Source organism: Scyliorhinus torazame, chromosome 21 (assembly GCF_047496885.1).
Source record: "Scyliorhinus torazame isolate Kashiwa2021f chromosome 21, sScyTor2.1, whole genome shotgun sequence".
Lineage (NCBI taxonomy): Eukaryota > Metazoa > Chordata > Chondrichthyes > Carcharhiniformes > Scyliorhinidae > Scyliorhinus > Scyliorhinus torazame.
The window spans coordinates 27,476,589-27,500,353 of NC_092727.1; the positions used below are offsets into that span (position 1 = coordinate 27,476,589).

A 23,765-nucleotide genomic window follows, 5' to 3' on the forward strand; every position below is an offset into this window, starting at 1 on the left:
CTCGTACTCTGCAAGGAGCATGGAGGAGACCCACCTTGTGGGTCCCGTCTGGGATATTACAAGCAGTTTTAACAATACTTGCAGACAAGAAGGAGGTCACCTGACTTCTTTGATTCCAAAATAAAAGGCCGGCATGGTAGCACAATGGTTAGCACAGTTGCCTCACAGCTCCAGGGTCCCAGGTTCGATTCCCTGCTGGGTCACCGTCTGGGCGGAGTCTGCACGTTCTCCCCATGTCTGCATCGGTTTCCTCCGGGTGCTCCGGTTTCCTCCCACAGTCCAAAGATGTGCAGGTTAGGTGGAGTGGCCGTGCTAAATTGCCACTAGTGTCTAAAAAAAATGGTTAGGCAGGGTTACTGGGTTACGGGGATAGGGTAGATGTGTGGGCTTAAGTAGGGTGCTCTTGCCAAGATCTGGTGCAGACTCGATGGGCCGAATGGCACGGTAAATTCTATGCTTCTATGAAAAGCAAAATATGTTGATGCTGGAAATTTGAAATAAATACAGAAAGTGATGAACGCTGTTAGCAGGTTTGGCAGCATCGGCGGAGAGAAAAACAGAGCTAACATTTCCAGTCCAATGTGACTCTTCTTCTGGACCCTTGACTCCATCTTGTTCTCAGTTTGTCCATTCTCCATTTTGTTTCTTTGGAAATAACTCTCATACGTCCATGAATGCATCTACATAGATGTGACAGGGTTTACAGCTTGATTACGCATAAGTGACTTTGAACGATAAAGTGAACCAAGCAATATTTGGATCCTCCGCCCTTAAACAGTTTTTTTCTGATTTTGCCAACATGCAACCAATCCAATAATACATTCTTGCCCAGAGTCAAAATTAGCCCTGTGAGGATTCTGCACACTGAAGCATACTGCTCTAACCTTTGGGGACCTTTTAAGTTGGAAGGATTGGTTAGTTCTGCTGTAAACAGAACAGAAACTAATATCATACATGCATAAAACAAACACATTTTTACATTGTAAACAGTCAGTTCAACTCTCGATAAGATACTGGTTAGTCAACTTGTATTTTCATAAACCTTATGAAAAATGATGAGAAATACATGAACCCACAGTATGGGATTTGGAAGGCTTTACAATGCCCCCTTTATTAAAAATGACATTAATAATCTTTTCAAAGGAAATACAAAATCATCTACAACTAGCTTGTGCTAAACAATTACAATAAACAAATGAACAGTCAGCATACATCTCCATATGTCTGTTTTTTAATTTAAAATGACACATTTTCTGAAAAAGCTTTTAGACTTAAAATAAGGAATGAGTTCAACTGAAGACCAGGTCCACAAAACAACAATGAACAGGCGGATAGATCAACGCAGAATTCAGATACTCAGATCACCGACTATTTATACATCCACATAATCCATTTCACTCGCATTGTGTCAATCCCCCTTATGTAGGTTTAAATCAACCAGTCACCAAACATTCCTCCAACAATGTCTTCACAGATCCTGAAGATTTCTCAGACAGTCTAGATTGCTGCGTCAGCTGTCCAGCTTCTGTCCAGCTTCTGTTTGAAGCCAATATCACACCCTCTTCAAATGAAAATGCCAAGATATTCCATAACGTTGAATTGGAACTTTCGCAGGGAATTGGGTTCGTTCACTCAGCTGCAGCAGTCGATAATTTAATTTAACATACTCCGGAACTGTTTTCACATTATGCGACATTCCTGACATTTGCTAATCAATGTAAACCAGGCCCCGTTAATCAAATCAAAGTATTCGACACAAGGACATTTTGGCGAAGGTTACCTCAGATTTTAAAGGACAGATATTCAACTGTACCAAAACTATTTTATTGCAAAGATCATTCTGAAAATTGGCTCGAGCTCACATTCTCACAGGACGGAGGTCAGGGAAGTGCTCTTCATTTTAGCTCTGAGCACATAGATGGCGGTAAAATTATCCATTTGATAATAAGTAAGATTTATATTTTTCACAAGCGCACAATCAAAAAGTACAAAAATGTAGCTAAATGAAACCAAATCTGTTCAGCAGCAGTAAGGTAGGATATGAGGTTATGTAAGGTGATGGGATGTGAAGTGTGGTCAATGTGACTTTTAATCCAGCAGCTAATGATCAGCACTTTCTGAGATGCATCTATGTTAGCTGTTACATGAGGAATTTGAATTTGCAACTCACAGTGTTTAAAAGCTTAATTTTGAATCGTGAGACCAAATAAAACGCAGTTTCCCTATTCAGCTCTCTATTTCTGAGAGGTGGGTGCGAAACTCTGAAGCTGTCGTCCACAGTGATACCCAAAGTAGCAAGGCTTCTTGGAAAGAATCGTAATTGTGTTTACGGAACTATACAACCATCGGTTGGCACAGCACATAAGAACATTTGGCCCACTGAACACTCACTGGCGCTTTCGCGGATCTATCCATTTAGTTGCACTCTCCCACAGCTAACTCAACAAGTTGTTTTCCTCTTTAACCACCTTCAATTGTGCCTACAATTTTACAGCATGCAGGACTCTATGCCTATTGTGAAAATTTCATGTACATTTTTGACTCCGGAAGGAATGGGCTTAATATTTCCTTGATTCACATTTTTAAAACTCCATCAATATAGTCTGCAAAGATAAATGTTTATTTGCAAATTGAAATCCTGCAGAGAAAAAAAACATATTAAAAAGTAAATTACAAAAGTACTTGATGCAAGTAAAACTGATTCATTGCAACCATGCGATGAAAATGTCACCAAGATCTTTACGCAGGGATTAAATATGTTTAGAAAAGCTTTCATTGCCTTAACAATAGAAAGTGAGAATCAGGATTGTCAATTACGACATTATGACCCTGCCCAGTATTGAAACTAAAATCGCACATTCTGCTGCCAATAGCCTTGAGGCAACACACCCTATAAAAGTCTTGCATCTTTTGGGAAGTGATCAGAGTTGAAGCAACTGCTGACAGTTCACTTTTACTGTCCAGTGAAGCTATCAGGAGAGAGAAATGGCTTCAGTTTTACCAGTGCTCCTTTTTTGCCTGTTCCTTCAATGTATACCAACCTATTCTGAAAGTCCTTGCATGATTGCGAATGGTACCAGCGCTGACCAATTCGATCTAACTGTTGATCCGGGTGCTTACATGCCAAATACAGAGTATAATGGTGAGTACCTGTCACATTTTACCAAAGGCAATTTTCTCTTCTGTACAGTCAGTCCAAATTCTGAAGGCTAATGCTAATATGCAGTTTTCTATCTTTAAAAAGTCAAGAATGGAACTTTGTTTTCCTCCAATCAACATATCGCACAATCTTTACATGTGTTAAAATCATTTGGGAAACAAGTATGTTGTTGCCAAGCCTTGGTGCTCAATAAGTTCTCGTAACTAGTAGCCTGCAGAAATAGGTGGTTAAATGGTTAGGGAGAACGTACAAACTCCACACAGACAGTGACCCAAGGCCGGAAGTGAACCAGGGTCACTGGTGCAGTGAAGCAGCAGTGCTAGCCACTGTGCCACCCTCATCATGCCAGTGGAAGCTGTGGGGCGTGATTTAACGGAAATGAAATAGGGTCCCATGTCGAGCGAGTTTATCCGGGTGTTTGTCGGCGCTGGCTACGCCAAGAATGACCCCGCTATTAAACGGGACTCTGCTTCATTTCTGTGCCTCGGCGAGAAATGCTCCACCGAGGTCGCACCCAGTTCCATTTCCTACACTAACAAACCCCGCTCACCAGTGCAGGAAGAGATTGCGCCCCAATCTCAAGGCCCCCCACTGTGGCCTCCGGAACCACCACCCCCCTTGATTCGGGAATAAAATATGACCGATACTTATGTATGCAACTCTGGGAAGCAGATTCAAGAGTTAGTTCTTTTTTTTTAATAAGTGTTTTTACAGGGCAGCACGGTGGCGCAATGGGTTAGCCCTGCTACCTCACGGCGCCAAGGTCCTAGGTTTGATTGTGGGTCACTGTCCGTGTGGAGTTTGCACATTCTCCCCATGTTTGCGCGGGTTTTGCCCCCACAACCCAAAAATTGGCTAGATGGATTGGCCATGCTAAATTGCCCCTGAATTGGAAAGAATGAATTGGGTACTCTAAAAAATAAAAAAATTTAAATAAGTGTTTTTACTAAGGATTTTTAAGTTATACAACACAAAAGCAATTGTGAACATACATTGAAAACAACAGAAAAGAAAAAGGAAAAAAGAGAGAAATTATATATGCATCGGTTGTCTTTTGCTAATTACATTGATTGTGGCTTCTTGTTTTATGTTCTTCAATGGGTGCTTATTCCCAGCCGTGTCCCCAACCTTCCGCCCCCTTTCCTCTCAATCCCACATCCCCTCCTAATTGTTTGGAATGCCCTCCGTCCTCTTCAGCTCCTATATCTTGTTCCTGTATGATTGGCATAATGGCGTGTCTTTTGTTATTTGCTGAGACTGGTTGGGCTCCATGTTTCTTTGTTCCCTCCCCCCACCCCCCCCTTTTCATTGGCAATCATTGTGGCTTTTAGCTCCTTCTGGTTTACTGGCTGTTGGCTGCAAACGGGTCTCGGAACAACTGAATGAATGGCTCCCACGTTTTGGGAAGCTTTCTTCAGATCCCCGGATGGCAAATTTGATTTTATCCATCTGGCAAAATTCCAATAGGTCGGATAGCCAGTTTACATCTTTGGGTGATGCTGCTGATCGCCAGCCGAGCAGGACTCTCTGGCAGGCAATTAGGAAGGCAAAGGCAAGGGCATCGACCCTCCTCCCCATGAAGAGACCTGGCTGTTCTGAGACCCTGAAGAAAGCCACTCTCGGGCATGGATCCACCCTCATCCCCACCACCTTGGACATTGCCTCAAAGAAGGCTGTCCGGAACCCGATGAGTCTGGGGCAAGATTAGAACATGTGGCCGTGGTCGGCCAGGCCTCCTTGGAAACGTTCACATTTATCCTCCACCTCCGGGAAGGGCCTATTTATTCGGGTTCCAATTAAGTGGCTCTGTGTACCACCTTCAACTGCATTAGGCTTAGCCTTGCACAAGTGGAGGTGGAGTTAACCCTATGCAGTGCTTCACTCCAGGGTCCCCACTCTATTTCAAACCCTAAGTCTTCCTCTCATATTTCTCTTGTCTCATCCAGTTGTGTGTTTGCCTCCCTTAGCAGTCACTCATACAGGTCGCCGTAGTTCCCCTTCCCTAGGATATCTGTGTCCAGTAGATCCTCTCACAACGCCTGTTGCGGTGGTCATGGGTATGTCCTCGTTTCCCTATGGAGAACGTTTGTGACCTGCATATATCTTAGTTCGTTCTGCCCTGTCAGCAGGAACTTCTCTTAGTTCCTCGAGTGTTGTCAGTCTGTTGTCTGTGTAGAAGTCCCGAACGATCATCCTCCCTTGTCCTGTCTCCACCTTTTGAAGGTGGCATCCATTGTCGCGGGTGTGAACCTCCACTTATTGCAGGTGGGGGGGGTCTTAATGGACATTTTGGTTAGTCCGAAGTACTGTTACAGTTGGTTCCAGGACTGGGGAGTTGCTATCACCACTGGGCTTGTTAAGTGTTTCAGGTGGGGATGGGAGCAGCGCCAAGGCCAAGGCCCGGAGGGAGTCTCCCTGCAGGAGCTCGCCACCATACATACCCACTCAGCTTCTTGCTCTTTTATCCAGCCCTTTACCCTCTCTGCAGTTGCTGCCCAGTGGTAATATTGCAGGTTTGGGACTCCTGGACCCCCATGTTTCTCCTTCTCTGCAGCACCTTTTTGGGGATCCTTGAGTGTGTGTGTGTGTGTGTGTGTGTGTCCCCACACACACACACGCAAATGCCGTGATCTGTTTTTCTAATGAGTTGAAGAAGGCCTTGGGAATGTACATTGGAAAGAACCTGAATAGGAAGAGGAACATGGTCAGTACGTTCATCTTGATCATTTGTGCTCTTCCTGCCACGGAGAGTGGGAGTGTGTCCCACCTCTGCAGGTCCTTTGTTATTTCTTTCACCAGACTGGTCAAGTTCCATTTGTGGATCCCTGCCCAGTCATGAGCGATTTGGATCCCCAGGTAGCGGAATTTATGCCGGGCCTGTTTAAATGGCAATCCTTCCAGTTCTGCTCCTCTCACTTGTGAGAGGGACAGAAATGAATTGGATACTCTAAATTTTAAAAAACCAACATTGTCTCGGATGGCAATCAGAAGCAATAACATGAAGAGGAAAGGAATAGAGGTGAAAAGACAATAACAGGAAGCTTTTTTTGTGAACTGGGTTAGACTAGCTAGAACAATATGCGGGATTCTCCCCTACCCGGCGGGGTGGACCGTACCGGTGCCGAGGAGTGGCGTGAACCACTCCGGCGTTTGGCCGCCCGGAAGGTGCAGAATCCTCGAGCCGGCGCGGAAGGGCTTGGTGCGGCGCCAACCGGTGCCGAAGGTGTGCTGGCATCATCCCAGCGCATGCGCAGGGGGGTTCTTCTCTGCGGCGGCCATGGCGGAGGTTGACAGCAGCCGGCGCGGAGGGAAAGAGTGCCCCCACGGCACAAGCCCGCCGGCAGATCGGTGGGCCAGGCCATTGTGGGGGCACCCCCGGGGCCAGATCCCCCCGCCCCCCCCCTGAGGACTCTGCATGCCGCCCGTAGAGCCAGGTCCCGTCGGTAAGGACCTGGTTTGATTTACGCCGGCGGGACCGGCCGAAAACGGGCGGCCGCTCGGCCCACCACAGGCTGGAGAATCGTCGGGGGGGGGGCACTGCCAACGGCCCCCGACTGGCGTGGCGCGATTCCCGCCCCCGCCAAAACCCCGGCACCAGAGAATTTGGCAGCCAGCGTCGGGACGGCGGAGCGCGATTCACGCCGCGCCCCCCCCCCCAACCCCGGCGATTCTCTGACCCGGCGGGGGGTCGGAGAATCACACCCCATGGGTTTGCTTCTGTGCCGTAGATTTGACATAATGTAATTCTCTGAACCATAATTTAATTTATTTTCTTTTGTTAACCCTGGTGACTGAAGCTGATGGGGGTGAGTTTTATGTGACATATTATCGAACATTTTCAGCTTTCAATTATATCTTACCCTGCCTGAAGGGCAACGGGAAGAAACTTGGATGTTATCTTGATTTACTGGGATGATTTTGAATGAAATGTGGAGCAATTTATATGTATTTTAAATGTAGATTTAGGGCAGCACGGTGGCGCAGTGGGTAGCACTGCTGCCTCACGGCGCCGATGACCCGGGCTTGATCCCTGCCCCGGGTCAGTGTCCGCTTGGGGCTTGCTCATTCTCCCCGTGTCTGCGTGGGTCTCACCCCTACAACCCAAAATGATGTGCAGGGTAGGTGGATTGGCCACGCTAAATTGCCCCTCAATTGGAAAAACTAATAATTCTGTACTCAAAATTAAAAAGAAAATAAATGTAGGTTTTAGTTGACCATATTTTGTCCCCTTTCATGGATTTTAAAGCCTTGTCATAAGAATGTAGCACCTCTCCCTCACCATAAATATCTATTATTATTGCATAAAAAATGACTCATTCACTGGATAAAAACTTGTTTGGGTGTGATATTGAGTCATATAGATCACGAGCGTCCCAGGTTGCACGCAATTCATACAAAATCAGTTTACGTCAGTCATGATGGCAGGAAGGACATCAGGGGCTGGAGTTCAGCTTCCCCTCCCGCGTGTTTCTCAGCAGCGCGCCATTCGCTGTCTTCACGCCGCTTGTCAATGGGATCTCCCATTGATGCCGCCAAGAATCCCACAGGTGGGGGTGCGCAGCCGGCGGGAAAAGTGAATCGCAACGGCCAGAGAATTCCGTCCCAGAACTGATTTCAAGACATCCCTGCTGGGAATTCAGTTAAACTCGGGAGCGTCTATTACCTTAATCACCTTAGAAACGCTCACTCCTTCTTACAATGAGGAGTGGCCATTTAGGCAAAAGGCATCAAGTGTCTAATGTCATCTGCAAAGACCACAACCTGCAATTTCAGACACACTTGGCAGGTCAGTTTTGATTGATCTGAAACACAGAAAGAGAGGCTATTTGTCTCTTCACAGATGCTGACCAGCCTGTCGAGGATGTTCAGCATTTTCTCTTCTTATTTCAGATTTCCAGCACGCGGATACAATCATCTTTTCTTTTGTAAATTGCATTGTCACAAGCTTAGCTTCAAATTTCAAAAGAAAACATTTAACTAGACGGGATATTTTCTATGAAGCTGTACCTGTGAATATCTTCATCTCTGGGCAGGTATTTATTGTCAGTGTTGCTGCTTTCTCCTAGTTACCATTTCAGGAATTGAAACTCAGGTTCGAGTGGCTCTATCAGCTGTGATGAACGGCAGCAGCTTTGGTTCTTGGATGGATAACTCATCAATGTGTCAGGGCATTTATGAGAACAGAAATACGTCAATGAAGTACGTCTGGACTTCACCTGGATACCCCGCAAACAATGTGAAAATTAGGTATGCCTTTAAAAATAAATGTATTCCAGCTTTTCATCCAATTCCCATCACAGGTTCTCACATATGCTGCACACTGTTGTCATAGGAATATCATGTGTATCATACATGAGGTTTTATCAAACTGTACAAGGGATGGAAAACATTGTGCACGACTGCTGTACTTGTGCAAGATACGAGACCAGTTCCTTAATCATCTGCTTCCATATTCTGAACTATAGACTCATAGAATCACTACAGTGCAGAAAGAGGCCATTCGGCCCATCGAGTCTGCATTGACCCTCTGAAAAAGCACCCTACCAAGGCCCATTCTCCCACCTTAGTCCTGTAACCCCACCTAACCTTTGGACACCAAGGAGCAATTTAGCATGGCCTATTCATCCAACCTACACATCTTTGGACATTAAGGGGCAATTTAGCATGGCCTGTCCACCTAACCTGCACATCTTTGGACTGCTGGGAGGAATCCGGAGCACCCGGGCGAAACCCACAAAAACATGGGGAGAACATACAAACTGCACACAGTCACCCAATGTCGGAATCGAACCCGGGTCCCTGGCACTGCGAGGCAGCACTGTGCCGCTGCGCCATCCTATCATCTAACTAGATGACCAATAGTCAAATTACCCATTGTTAGTCACTTTGTCAGCTTTGAAAATTATACCTATTTGGTGGCACCATACCCCACTGTAATTTAGCACTTTCAAAGGGAGAATTAAAGGCGGGGTGATAAAAAACAGTTTCTACCTCACTCAATACTTGTTAAGATGAATATGCATCATATTCCAAATCAAGATTTCAGAACAGTTGCCCTCATTGCACAAAGGAAATCATCCCTTCCCTCACGAAATAGGTTTGCACACCAATACCAACTGAGGATAATGAGACACAACCACTAAAACCCAAAATAGAAGAGGTAAAACTTTGAAACTTGCAGTTAATTGAATGGACCCAGTTCAGGTCACTTCATAGTACCATTTCAATGTGGGCCTTCCTTGACAATAAATCAAATCTTAACAAGATTTAAAAATGCTATACAAATCAATGAATAATGAGGCAGAAAATGTATCCACAATGAACCTCGTAATCTAGATTTAATTCTCAGTGTTGTATCGAATCCTTGAATATGAATTGAGTCATGTGATCTCAAGTATTAATGATTTTTCTTTCTTTCTATACTGTTCCAGAGCATACGTCAAGGTATCTAATAAGACATATTTTCTACAGTACAACCTCACGAATTGTAAGTCTTATCTTTAGGTCGATGGGTAATTAGATTGATCAATATTGCTTTATGAGAAAGTTTCTTCATATATTAAACATCATGCAAGATTTCACTTCCTGTGCTTACTGTTGACTTCACAACAATTTTGCCTAGAAGCTCAGACCATCATTATTCTGGCAAACTTTAAAGATTAAAATCCTCGCATAAGGTCCCACTTGTTGGCAGATCACACCTCGCTTGAAACTTGAATAAGTATCAGGTTGCTGAATCTCATTCCTGATATCAACGGGGTTGGATTTGGAAATATTGTGTTCCATTGCATGTGCTGTTATGCTGTTGGACCCACACATTGAATTCCTTGGGCTGGATTCTCCGTTTTGGGGACTAAGTCCCCACGCCATTGGGAAAACTGTGGTCTTTTACGGCAGGAAAACTGGTGTCAAAAGGCCACCGATTCCCCGTTTTGCTGGGGACTAGCAGGGAGCCGTCGTAGAGCTCACAGCTCTAGCTGCCGAAACCACCCCCAGCACTTTCAGGTCAGAGGCTGCACATGCGCACGGCGATGGCCTGCAGCGGCCGCGCCGTGCTCCATGGCGGACTCAGACCGCAGGATCTGGACCTGCAAAGTAGTGCTCCGCATCGGCTGCTCGCGTGTCCCGGACCGCCAGCCCACATTGCCCCCAGCCCCGAATGAAGCCCCCCCCCCTGCCCACCGATCGGCTCTCCCCCGACTGTGACTGCCCCGGAGCCTGCAGCCACCACACAAGGATCCCGGATGGTGTGAGCACACATGAGCCACGTTGCCGGGATTTCGGCCGGTCGGCAATGGAGCATCGCGGGGCTGGCCTCAGGCAATGTCCTGAGGCGGTGGATACCCAGCATGGAGTATGCCGATTTTCAGGGGGTGGAGAATTTAAAAACCGGCGCCACACCCAATTTCGACGCCAAAGCAGATTCTCCGCCCCATCGCCGAACGCAATTTCGGCATTGGGAAGCGGAGAATCCAACCCCTTGCCTCAGTCACTCCATTACACACTGTGATAATCAAAAGGAAAGTCAGCTCTTATACTATAACAAGCTTCTCTGTACCCCTTCGGCTGTATGTTTGGTGACCTGAGAGCAAATCGCTTATTTTTAAAATTATGAGGGGTCTAGATAGTGTGGTCAGGAAAAAAACTGTTTCCTCTAGCAGAGAGTCCAATTACCAGGGGGCATAGATTTAAGGTGATTGGTTTAAAAGGTGATCGGCACCTGAAGTGCTGTAACTTGCAAGACTACAAACCAGGTGCTGGAAAATGGGGTTAAAATTTGTTTCTTTTTTTCTCTCTCTCTCTCTGGTTTGGCCAATGCCAAACACAATGGGATGAATCTGGAACAGGAGACAATCCCATGCATTCTGACGTCATTGGTCATGAATACCCAAGGCCTTCATGATACTCTACCTCCAGATGTAGCTTGCACAGTCTGGGTTCAAGGCTCCTGATATTATTCATGTTAAAGTGATTCCAATCTCAATTCTCTCCCCCCACAGAGTAGTGCACTAAGACAGACTTTAATCTGTGTCTGTAGCTAGTTTGTCTTGGAACAGGTCATTACTTGATGGTTAAGTTATAGTTGATGGATGCTTTTGCATCTGGCAAGCTGTTTCTTGAAAGTTTTCATAGGGCTCTCGCTTGCTGCCTGTGGTTTATAGCGATGATTTAGACTTAAATGTAGGGAGCACGATTAATAATTTTGTTATTAGTGCGAAAATTAGCTGTGTGATGGATGGCGATGAAGAAAGCTACAGCCTACAGGAAAATACAAATTCAATCCAGAGAAATGTGAGGCAATGCATTTGGGGGGAGGACATACAAGGCAAGAATTATTTTTGTTTGTTTATTTTTTTATGGGATGTGGGTGTCACTGGACATCATTAGACTTTTGCTTCCATATTATTTTTAATTGAATTCAAATTCTACCATGCTTTGTGGTGGGATTCAACCCCAGGTCCCCAGAGGATTATGCAGGGTTTCTGGATTACTAATCCAGTGACAATGACTGATAGGATACTGTAAAGGAACATAGGGACCTTGGAGTATATGTCAACAGATCCCAGAATGCAGCAGGGAAATGTAGAAAATGATGGTCATGAAGGCATAAGGGATACTTTTGTTCATTGACTGTGGCCCAGTGAAAAAGAAGGAAGGTTAGGACAATATTCAGGCATTGGCTGATATGTGATAAGTAATATTTACACCACCAAGTTCCAAGCAATGACTATCTCCAACAAGAGAGAATCTAACCATCTCCCTTGAACATTCAATGGCATTACCATTGTTGAATCCCTCACTACCAACGGCCTCAGGGTTGCCATTGACCAGGTTCGGAAGTGTCATATAAATACTGTGGCCATAAGAGCAGGTCTGAGGCTGTGGATTCTGCAATGAATAAATCATCTCTGAAGTTCCCAAAGCCTGCACACATTCACAAGTCAGGAATGTGATACCTGGATGGGTGCCAGCAACTCCAGCAACACCCAAGAAGCTGGGTGCCCTCCAAGGTAAAGAAATCTGCTTGGCTGGTACCACACCCAGCACCTTAAAATTTCACTTTCTCCACCACCAACCACAGTTGCAGCAGTGCACAAGATGCACTGCAGCAAATGACTAAAGGAGCTTTGGCAGCACCTGCCAAATCCGAGACTTCTACCACCTAGAATGACAGCAGATGCAAGTTGCTCTCCAAGCCACTCACCATCCTGAGTTCCTTCACTGACGCTGGGTCAAGATTCTGGAACCAGCTTCCAAATAGCACCTTGGTATTTCCACGCCACGTGATCTGCAGCGGTTCAAGAAGGGGGCTCACCAATATATTCTCAAGCACAATTAGGAAGGGCAGTAATGCTGTTTTAGCCAGTGACACCCACACCCCTGCGAAAGAATAAAAAATATATTGGAATTGTATAAAATGCTAGTTACGTGACAGCTAGACTACTGTGTAAATTCCATTCCCAACATTATAGGAAGGATTGTGATTGCAGTAGAGAAGCTACAGTGGTGATATACAAGGATATTGCCAGGAATGGAGAATATTATCAGTGAGGAAATATTAGAAATGCTGGGTGTATTTTCTTTTGAATAAGATGCTAAAGTGAGCGTTAATTAAGGTGTACAAAATTTTGAGGAGCCTAAAGACAGTGGTTTGAAAGGATTTATTTATATTAGCAGAGGTAAATAACCAAGGGGGCATATAATTGGCAGAAGTGATCCAGGAATGAAAGACCCTCCCTCCTGCACCAACTCTTGAGTCACATGCCTTGAGTCATCTGCCCTATTCTCCTATTTCTGTAATCACCAGCATGTGGCACCGGGAGTAATCAAGAGATTACAACCTTTGAGGTCCCGCTTTTTTTACATGCTGCCCAACTCCCTGAACTCTTGTTGCAAGACATCATCCTTCATTTTACCTATATCGTTGGCACCAATGTGCCGCATAATCTTCACTTATCACCCACTCCCTTTAGGATGCTCTGCAGCCAACCAGTGACATCCCTAACCCTGGCAACAGGTAGGCAACACACCATCCTGGGGGTCCACATCTGCAGCTGCAGGAACAGAAATACCTGGAAGATACTTAAAATCAAATAATTTCACTCGCTCTAGGGCCCTTCATCCCTGGTCCTTGTTACTACAGAATATCTCTCTCAGTCAGGCCGCACCATGACGTCAGACATGGGTCAGACTTTCGTCTGTCTCTGGAGCCACTTATTCCTGGATCAGGTCACTAGTCTGTGGGGCTTATAGCTTGAGGGGCATTACAGCACATCGAACATAGCCACACTCACATGTGCACACAGGCAAGCTAAGGGGCAATTTAGGGTAGCCAATCCACCTTAGGCCTGTGGGAGGAAAGCGGAGCACCAGAAACCCAGGCAGACATGGGGAGCACAGACAGATACCAGGTTGTAATTGAATCCGGTTCCCTGACACTGTTAGGTACCACAGGATATAACCCTTACAAACTACAGACCACAAAATACAGACCTAACAAACAATAAGCGATAAAACTTTTGATTCCAGATGTCAACTCAGGAGCTCCAAACTCCAAGTAACACTTTGCTCTCACTCTCACTCTTTCTCACCCTCCTTTATCCCCCTGACTCTGTTCTCACCCTCACTCTTTCTCACACTCCTTTATCATCCTGGCTCCACTCTCACTCTCACTCTTTCTCACACTCCCTTTATCCTCCTTTTCTTCCTCACTCTTTCTTGCACTCGTTTATCTCCCTGGATCCATTCTCAGTCTCGCACCTTCTCACACTCTTTTGCCCTCCCAGCTTGTTACTCAGTCTCATTCTTTCTTACAATCTTTTCACTCCCCAGCTCTGTTCTCAATCTCACTCCTTCTCGCACTCGTTTATCCTCCCAGCTCCGATCTCAGTCTCACTCTTTCTCACGCTCTTCCATCTCCCCAGCTCTGTTTTCAGCCTCACTCTTTCTCTGCACTCTTTATCCTCTCAACTGCACTCGCAGTCGTGCTCTTTCTCACACGCTTTTATCTCCCTGGCTCCGCTTTCAGTCTCGCTTTTTCTCACATTCTTTTATCCTTCCGGCTCCATTCTCAGTCTCACTCTTTCTTGTAATCTTTTATCCACCTGGCTCCACTTTCAGTCTCACTCTTTCTCTGCACTCTTATCCTCTCAACTTGCGCTCTCAGGTGTGCCCTTTCTTGCGCTCTTTTATCTTGCCGGCTCCGTTCTCAGTCTCACTCTTTCTCAACTGGTGGAATACACCTCATAGCTCCACTTTCAAACTCTGCAGACTGCTGACTGACACCATACCTCCTCTAAAATCATGCCTCCACCCTCGTCAATTTTTGTCACCACCATCCCCAATTGCCACCATCAATCTCCATCCTTCTCGTCAACATAACCCTAATTTCCAATCAGCGGAAACTGTCCCACTCCCAGCCATGCCCATTCCCAGATGCCTCACCCCCACGCCAGTACACTCCTGCACCACTGCTTCCCTTTTGACTTCCTTTACTGCTGTCCGGAAGGACTGAGGTCCATGCCTGATCATCTCCTGTGAGCATCCATAAACTATCTGCACCTTGAGCATATCTATTTGCTGACCATTGCTGGGAATTTCTGGTCCCGTCACGAGCTGGGAAAAGTTTGGAGAGGCATCCAAATGTCCATTGACTTCCAGCGAGAATTTACAGCTCTGGCGGCAGAACAGGAAAATCCCAGCTCATTTACCCGTTGCACACCCATTTAAGGTTAGATTCAATTTCAAGGTCTAGAATCAGTGAGAGGACCATGCCCCCCCCCCCCCCTCCCCCTGACGCTGTCCCCCGTCTGTCACATTGTCTCAAATGTTACGTGCTCTGCATTTATTCTCTACACATATTGAATTACCAGAAAATTAATTATCTTGCACTATACTAATAAAATGAGGTTTAGTGTGGTATTATCACTCTTTCCCTTCAGGGATCTGAAAGTAACTCAGAGCTTCAGTTAAGATATCCCTAGGAGTATGGAAATAATTTACAGGGAATATTTTGTGATATTTTTAAGGTGGTTTTCCCAAACCGAAATTCAGGGACTGGGTTAGCGCAGTGGGCCAAACAGCTGGCTTGTAATGCAGAACAAAGCCAGCAGCGCGGGTCCAATTCCCGTAACGGCCTCCCCGAACAGGTGCCGGAATGTGGCGACGAGGTGCATTTCACAGTAGCTTCATTGAAGCCTACTTGTGACAATAAGCTATTTTTATTAGAAATCTTGAAAATCTACTGCTGTACACGTCACCGATATCTAGCTATTGAGTGACAAACATGGAAGTTCAAAGAACCACTTGTTAGAAACACAAGCCTATGTAATATCCATGTCAATATTTTTGTCACAGCTAGCAACATCTTCAATGGATACTGAGGGACTCATGACTAGCATTGCATATTCATATACTTCATACTTTATAAATACGCAACTTAGGGGCAGCTTCACAACACCAGTGCCCCAGGTTCGATTCCCGGTTTGGGTCACTGTCTGTGCGGAGTCTGCACATTCTCCCCGTGTCTGCGTGAGTTTCCCCCAGGCGCACCAGTTTCCTCCCACAAGTCCCGAATGACGGGTTGTTAGGTAATTTGGATATTCTGAATTCTCCCTCTGTGTACCCGAACAGGCGCCAGAGTGTAGTGACGACGGGCTTTTCACAGGAACTTCATTACAAGCCTACTTGTGACAATAAAGATTATTATTATTAATAATATTACAACTGTGTTTTGCCAAATATCTTCTGAGTTAAAGACTGAGGAGTTAAAATCCCACTTCTGATCTCTCCACCCTGTGAATCCCCCTTTGTCAAATTGAATGTAAATAACCCAAGGATTTGTAAGTGAGTGTGGAAGTGAAATCTCTAGTCCGCAGTGAACATAATTGAGATCCTAATGAAACTTTATGTATTGTTCAATATAGAAATATTATTTGCTAACTATACTGGTATTCACACAGCTATCACCACTGCTACACCCAATACCAGTCCATCCTCTGGAGCCATGACCACCTCAGCCGCATCCAATGCCAGTCCAGCCACTGGAACCATGACCACCTCAGCTGCATCCAATGCCAGTCCATCCTCTGGAGCCATGACCACCTCAGCCGCATCCAATGCCAATCCATCCTCTGGAACCATGACCACCTCAGCCGCATCCAATGCCAGTCCAGCCTCTGGAACCATGACCACCTCAGCCGCATCCAATGCCAGTCCAGCCTCTGGAACCATGACCACCTCAGCTGCATCCAATGCCAATCCATCCTCTGGAACCATGACCACCTCAGCCGCATCCAATGCCAGTCCAGCCTCTGGAACCATGACCACCTCAGCCGCATCCAATGCCAGTCCAGCCTCTGGAACCATGACCACCTCAGCTGCATCCAATGCCAATCCATCCTCTGGAACCATGACCACCTCAGCCGCATCCAATGCCAGTCCAGCCTCTGGAACCATGACCACCTCAGCTGCATCCAATGCCAATCCATCCTCTGGAACCATGACCACCTCAGCCGCATCCAATGCCAGTCCAGCCTCTGGAACCATGACCACCTCAGCCGCATCCAATGCCAATGTGACTAATGTCAATGAGGCCACTTCCACCAAACCAATTGTCACTACCACGGCAAATGCCATGAGCGCCTTCAAAACATCGAGTGGATTTGTCATTACGCTGGTATTCTTTGTACTTATAGCAGTTCAACAATCACTCTCACAATAAAATGATTCTCATATCCTGTAGAAATGTTCACCTATATTTACCTGCGGATATAAGACCCGAAACCAGTTTATGAAATTTTGCACAGTTCCTGATGTTGCAGATCTTTGAAAAGACATTTGGAAATGCATTTTTTCTTTGCTTTCTTTAAACAATTACAAATAGACCACAATTACAAATGCTAGCTTCCGCATTTTCCTGTTACAAATTAAAATTGATACAATTTTCATAAATTGACTGGCATGAAGACGTATGAAACCTTTTGACCAGGATTCTCCATTGTGAGTCCTCTTCGCTACTGGTACCAGCGAGGACAGAGAACTTGGGGCTGAGCCAAATCTCCCATTCACTGTTGCGGAATTGGAGAATCCGCTGCTGTGAATGGACAAGGAATTCCCCCGTTATTGCAATTATGAGCAGTACATGTGCTACGTATTTGGAAACTCAGAAGCTGAAATTCTCCGGCCGTTGGGACTCTCTCTTCCCGCCAACAGCGCACTCCTGCCCGTGGGTTTCCTGGCAGCGTGGGGTGGCTTCAATGGGAAATCCCATTGACAAGCGGCGGGTGTAAAGAATCCTGCCATCAGCAAACGGCGCACTGCCGAGAAACAGGAGGTTGGAAGACCGGACAGCCCAGCCCAGAATTTCAGCCAACTCCCCCAATCTGTTAATATCGGACTATAAGAGGGCAGCATGGTGGAGCAGTGGTTAGCATTGCTGCCTCACCACGCCAAGGTCCCAGGCTTGATCCCGGCTCTGGATCACTGTCCGTGTGGAGTTTTGCGCATTCTCCCCATGTTTGCGTGGGTTTCACCCCACAACCCAAAGATATGCAGGGTAGGTGGATTGGCCACGCTAAATTGCCCCTTAATTGGGTACTCTAAAATTTAAAGAAAAATATCGGACTATAAGGATGTCACCACTATTTTTAAAAGTTTCATACATGTTCTATGTCCATTGAGGCATCTTGCATTTTCTGGATTTTTAATTAGAGTTTTAATGGGTTGCCCAAGAATGTCACCATTTGTACATTCACTACATGCATTGTGGAAGCATTTCCACAATGTTGCAACAGTGTTTGGTCAGCTATTGAATTCTTTGACTCTTTTAGAAAACTTGGACGATGAGTCTGACTGGAAGCTTTGATCAACCGGATCAAATGTTCTTAGCAAAATATTGCGGATTCTGGAACCTGAAACAAAAATAAAGAATGTGAGGAAAAACTCAACAGGTCTGGCAGCACCTGTAGGGAGAGATGCCTATAGAGGCTACCAGACCTGCTAAGTTTTTCCACCATCCGCTGCCCTTGTATCGAATGGTCTGTTGGGGTGGAGGCAAATACCTGGCTCTCTGCTAAACAGTGAAGTCAAGCAACAGACACCGAAAACTGATTTGAAAGTGTTGCAATCTGTCTTGCCAGCAAAGCGTTTGTTTGAATTGTCCGATTTGTGATTTATTCTCAGGACCCTTAATGGAAATGAAAGTTCAATTTTGTCAATGATCTTTGAATTCAATATCTTATTGATTGCCTGTATCTTCATAATAAAATAATGCGCGAATGTGTGACAGAGGCAGTTTCAAAATTGGGTGTAACGTGCATCTTCACCGATAGGGAAGGATTTCCAGTTATAGCAATCCTGACACTCTAATATTTACATTATTTGGGCCTTCTGCTGGTGTCACCAACGTAATTATATTTTCTTTGTTTTATTTTAAAATGTAGTTGTGAATATTATTGATAATAATGATTGTTATCATAATCCCAAATTCACAATTAATCAGGGATATCACAGCATACGGTCTGCATTGACTCCAAAATGCGGCCAATGCCATTGTTACTGTATGACTATTCTTAACCATTGGTTTTGATATTCAATATCCATTTAGTGCTTCAGTTTGCTTGTTTATCCTTCATTAAATATTAAATTATTTTTGCAAGTTTGATTGCATGAAATATTGAAATATTCTCTCCATGCTATGAAGATTTGCAGAGTTTGATATCTTTAATAAAATAATTGAATGATAAATTTGTTTGGATATTTGAATTATTTGAGCTTTTGCGACCTTTAGTTGAAGCAATTGCCACATTTTGTTTTAATGAGCACAAAATGGTTACAGGTATACCCGATGTGTCTATTTAAATTAATGTTTAGCTATGTGGGAACGTTTGGGCTGAATTTCATCCTGCCACAGAATGTGGGTTGAGGAGTGAATGGGGTGTCCAAATCAGCGGGGATCAGCTCACACACACTGATTTCCGCACTTTCCTCCAGCATGTTAGGCTGCATGTATGAAATTGCCTTGGTGGAGCCAATTTGCCAGATTCCGTGGGCGTAATTTTCCTGGATACTAAAAACTCTATCGTATAATTTGGGACTTAGGTTCAGAAACTTCAAGGGGTGCGTCCCACAACCCCTTGCTGGTAGCTGGGCTCTGATTGAGTCCGCCCCAACAGCAACATCGTTTTTTGAAGACCGGGGGGCATTTTTAAAGGCTGCTCCAATGCATGTGCTTCTTGGGGGTGGGAGGCGGCACGCCATTTGCTGGCAATGAGAATTCCTATTGAAGCCACCCTGCACTGCCGGGAAACCTGACCAGACAATCCCACCGCCAGCAAACGGCCAGAGAATTCCAGTCAATAGTTCGACAAGGAACCCCCACTCGCAGCCCCCATGCAACCCCCTGCTTGGGCACTGCTCCCTAGCAGTGGCCCCCAGAACTGCCCAAACACTACCCCTGGGCAATGCCCATTGGCGCTGCCTCCGAGCACTGCTTCCTAGCACTGCCCACATTCTGCCAGTGGGCAGTGCCACAATAGTGTCCAAGCATGACCCTCCCTCACCTGAGCTCCATAGGAGGTCTGCTCATCAGAAGCATGCCTTGGGAGACCAGTCGGGTTTCAGGACGTTCTGTCCTCGCATCGATGTGAATGGACTTTTTTAGAGGAGGGAAGTGGAGGAGGGCAGATGATTCAGGCGTAGAGGCCTAATAATGAGATGTGAATGTGTGGAAATTATGTTCCCGATGTTGGGAAACGCATTATGTCACTGACTGGAGGAGAAGACACTCGCGTCACATGTTTAAGTCAGCTTGAAACATGAAAATTCATCCGTGCACACAAGATGGTTACACAGTGGTAACTGAGGGGGTTGAAACAATCTCAGGGTAATATGTCAATAAGTATTCAGTATCGCAGCCACTTCTAGGATCGGGTTTGTTCACAGCACTGTTGCTGAGAGGTTAGTTTCCACACTTTTGGATGTCTGCTCGATCACATCAGGTATCATGGAGGTTTGGGTACCTTGGATGGACCTCAGGTAAGGACAAGGCCAAAAGGAAAAGTACCAATGACAACACCTGCAGTCGCACAGCAGAGAGGGCAAAATGAAAACCTGTGCTTTTATTCTTTGATGGAATGTAGATGTTGCTGGCCATTATTTTTGTCCATCCCGATTATGTTTTAAGGAGTTTTAATCACAGTTGAGACAAAGGATAACCAGGTTACCACACACACACATATATACATAATATCTATACATATCAGCACGAGTCTTTTAGGTGAACGGCGGTTCACTTGGACATAATCCGTCGTTCAGGAGTCTTTGTTTTCAACTCTCAGTCACCTGTTCTTGGCTCAGGCACATAATCTAATAAGGTTGGTCCTTCTTCAGCTTCAGCAGATGTTGTTGGTTCTGTTGTGTTCTATGGTCCCCTGATCATGAAGGCATGCATAGAACATGAGGGTATGGTTGTAATAAGTATTTATTTTTGACACGCATAAAGGTAACCATGCAATTCTATGTACAAACAATTAGGTCTACGTGGAGCTAAGGTGAAATGCGACTGTCCCGTTGTCCGTCCTGCTACCAAGTGCCCCTGTCTCTCCGTCCCCCGGTAATGTCTCTATGGGTTCCACCTACAGGCAGGAGGTCATGTCTGTCACTACATGTATTGATCAGTGGCTATATACTCTGGTACTGTTATGTACAGATGTATACATTGGTGCAACTATGTACAGTTATACTCAGATATGCCTATGTGCATATCACCACAGGTTCAACTGTTGTAGAATCTGAATTCGACTCAGTCGTGAACACAGGTCCAGGGATTTCCCAAATCGTGAGTGCCAGATGTTGGCCTGTCAGATACCGACTCTACAAATTCTCTTTTTGAAGCGAGGATTTGGTCGGGTGTGTCCCCTCCAAACTTCCTCACCATCGGTTTACACTATATAACAACTAGGCCCCACCTTTGCGAATATTGTGGCAGGTATCCACTCCTCACTTCTGGAGTAGTTTCTTGTTCAAACATTTTCTCCTTGCTCAAAAATTCTTGGTTTTGATGCGAGTAATTTGGTTTTGTAATTGTCGATCTACAGTGGTAGAAGTGTCAGGCAGTAAGAGCAAATCAAACTTGGTTCTCAACTTCCTTTTGAAAAACAATATTGCCGGTGGGTTTCGGGTTGTCATCTGGACAGTGTTTCTGTGGGAAATGAGAAACTTGTTTACCCTCAGTTATTGCTCCTTCGCCTTTTGCTGCTTTAGTGGCATTCTTCAAGAGCTGTACAAACCTCTCCATTAATCCATTTGTGGAAGGACGATAAGGCTCAGTTTTTATAAAACTTAATCCCTCTACCAATAAAAGCTAACACACGGTCCGCCTTCTCAACAACCCTCTCAACCTGAGTGGCAACTTTCAGGGATCTATGTACATGGACACCGAGATCTCTCTGCTCATCCACATTGCCAAGAATCTTACCATTAGCCCAGTACTCTGTCTTCCTGTTATTCCTTCCAAAATGAATCACCTCACACTTTTCTGCATTAAACTTCATTGGCCACCTCTCAGCCCAGTGCTGCAGCTTATCTATGTCCCTCTGTAACTTGTAACATCCTTCCGCACTGTCCACAACTCCACCGACTTTAGTGTCATCTGCAAATTTACTCACCCATCCTTCTACGCCCTCCTCCTGGTCATTTATAAAAATGACAAACAGCAATGGCCCCAAAACAGCTCCTTGTGGTACACCACTAGTAACTGGACTCCAGTCTGAACACTTCCCATCAACTACCACCCTTGGTCTTCTTCCAGCTAGCCAATTTCTGATCCAAACTGCTAAATCTCCCTGAATCCCATGCTTCCGTATTTTCTGCAGTAGCCTACCGTGGGGAACCTTATCAAACGCTTTACTGAAATCCATATACACCACATCAACTGCTTTACCCTCATCCACCTTTTTGGTCACCTTCTCAAAGAACTCAATAAGGTTTGTGAGGCACTACCTACCCTTCACGAAACCGTGTTGACAATGTCTAATCAAATTATTCCTTTCCAGATGATTATACACCCTATCTCTTATAAACCTTTCCAAGATTTTGCCCACAACAGAAGTAAGGCTCACTGGTCTATAGTTATCGGGGTTGTCTCTACTCCCCTTCTTGAACAAGGGGACAACATTTGCTATCCTCCAGTCTTCTGGCACTATTCCTGTTGACAAAGATGACTTAAAGATCAAAGCCAAAGGCTCAGCAATCTCCTCCCTAGCTTCCCAAAGAATCCTAGGATAAATCCCATCCGGCCCAGGGGACTTATCTATTTTCACCCTTTCCAGAATTGTTAACGCCTCCTCCTTATGAACCTCAAGCCCTTCTAGTCTAGTAGCCTGAATGTCAGTATTCTCCTCAACAACATTGTCTTTTACCTGTGTGGATACTGACGAAAAATATTCATTTAGCACCTCTCCTATCTCCTCGGACTCCAAGCACAACTTCCCACTACTGTCCTTGACTGGCCCTACTCTTACCCTAGTCATTCTTTTATTCCTGACATATCTATAGTAAGTTGTAGGGTTATCCTTGATCCTACCTGCCAAAGACTTCTCATGTCCCCTCCTGGCTCTTCATAGCTCTCTCTTTAGGTCCTTCCTAGCTAACTTGTAACTCTCGAGCGCCCTTACTGAACCTTCATGTCTCATCTTTGCATAAGCCTCCTTCTTCCTCTTGACAAGTGTTTTGACTGCCTTAGTGAACCACGGTTCCCTTGTTCGACCACTTCCTCCCTGCCTGACAGGCATATACTTATCAAGGACGCGCAGTAGCTGTTCCTTGAACAAGCTCCACATTTCCATTGTGCCCATCCCCTGCAGTTTTCCTCTCCATCCGATGCATCCTAAGTCTTGCCTTATCGCATCATAATTGCCTTTCCCCCAGATATAACTCTTGCCCTGCGGTATATACCTATCCCTTTCCATCACAAAAGTAAACGTAATTGAATTGTCATCACTATCACCAAAGTGCTCACCTACCTCCAAATCTAACACCTGCCCTGGTTCCTTACCCAGTACCAAATCCAATACAGCCTTGCCTCTCGTTGTCCTATCTACATACTGTGTCAGGAAACCCTCCTGCACACATTGGACAAAAACGGACCCATCTTAAGTACTCGAACTATAGTGTTTCCAGTCAATATTTGGAAAGTTAAAGTCCCCCATAACAACTACCCTGTTGCTTTCGCTCCTCTCCAGAATCATCTTTGAAATCCTTTCCTCTACATCTCTGGAACTTTTCGGAGGCCTATAGAAAACCCCTAACAGGGTGACCTCTCCTTTCCTGTTTCTAACCTCAGCTCATACTACCTCAATTGATGAGCCCTCATCAAACATCCTTTCTGCCACCGTAATACTGTCCTTGACTAACAATGCCACGCCTCCCCCTCTTTTACCACCTTCCCTGAGCTTACTGAAATATCTAAACCCCGGCACCTGCAACAACCATTCCTGTCCCTGCTCTATCCATGTCTCCGAAATGGCCAGAACATCGAAGTCCCAGGTACCAACCCATGCTGCAAGTTCACCCACCTTATTCCGGATGCTCCTGGCATTGAAGA

At 45.4% G+C, this 23,765-nt stretch overlaps 1 protein-coding gene across 1 annotated transcript; it reads left to right on the forward strand.

Moving 5' to 3' along the window:
• The first annotated feature begins 2,907 nt into the window (after positions 1-2,907).
• Positions 2,908-18,876, forward strand: LOC140398224 (uncharacterized). The gene is made up of 4 exons (XM_072486636.1): positions 2,908-3,142; positions 8,227-8,407; positions 9,592-9,647; positions 16,123-18,876. Exons 1-4 carry the CDS (start codon positions 2,986-2,988, stop codon positions 16,881-16,883), a joined length of 1,155 nt encoding a protein of 384 aa, XP_072342737.1. The 5' UTR covers positions 2,908-2,985; the 3' UTR covers positions 16,884-18,876.
• Positions 18,877-23,765: the final 4,889 nt, after the last annotated feature.

Excerpts from the sequence above, each read along its gene's own strand:
- LOC140398224 (XM_072486636.1), top strand. The coding sequence starts at position 2,986 with ATGGCTTCAGTTTTACCAGTGCTCCTTTTTTGCCTGTTCCTTCAATGT. Across the intron at positions 3,143-8,226 it reads GCCAAATACAGAGTATAATG|TTACCATTTCAGGAATTGAA; the intron begins GTGAGTACCTGT and ends GCTTTCTCCTAG. Across the intron at positions 9,648-16,122 it reads ACAGTACAACCTCACGAATT|CTATCACCACTGCTACACCC; the intron begins GTAAGTCTTATC and ends GTATTCACACAG.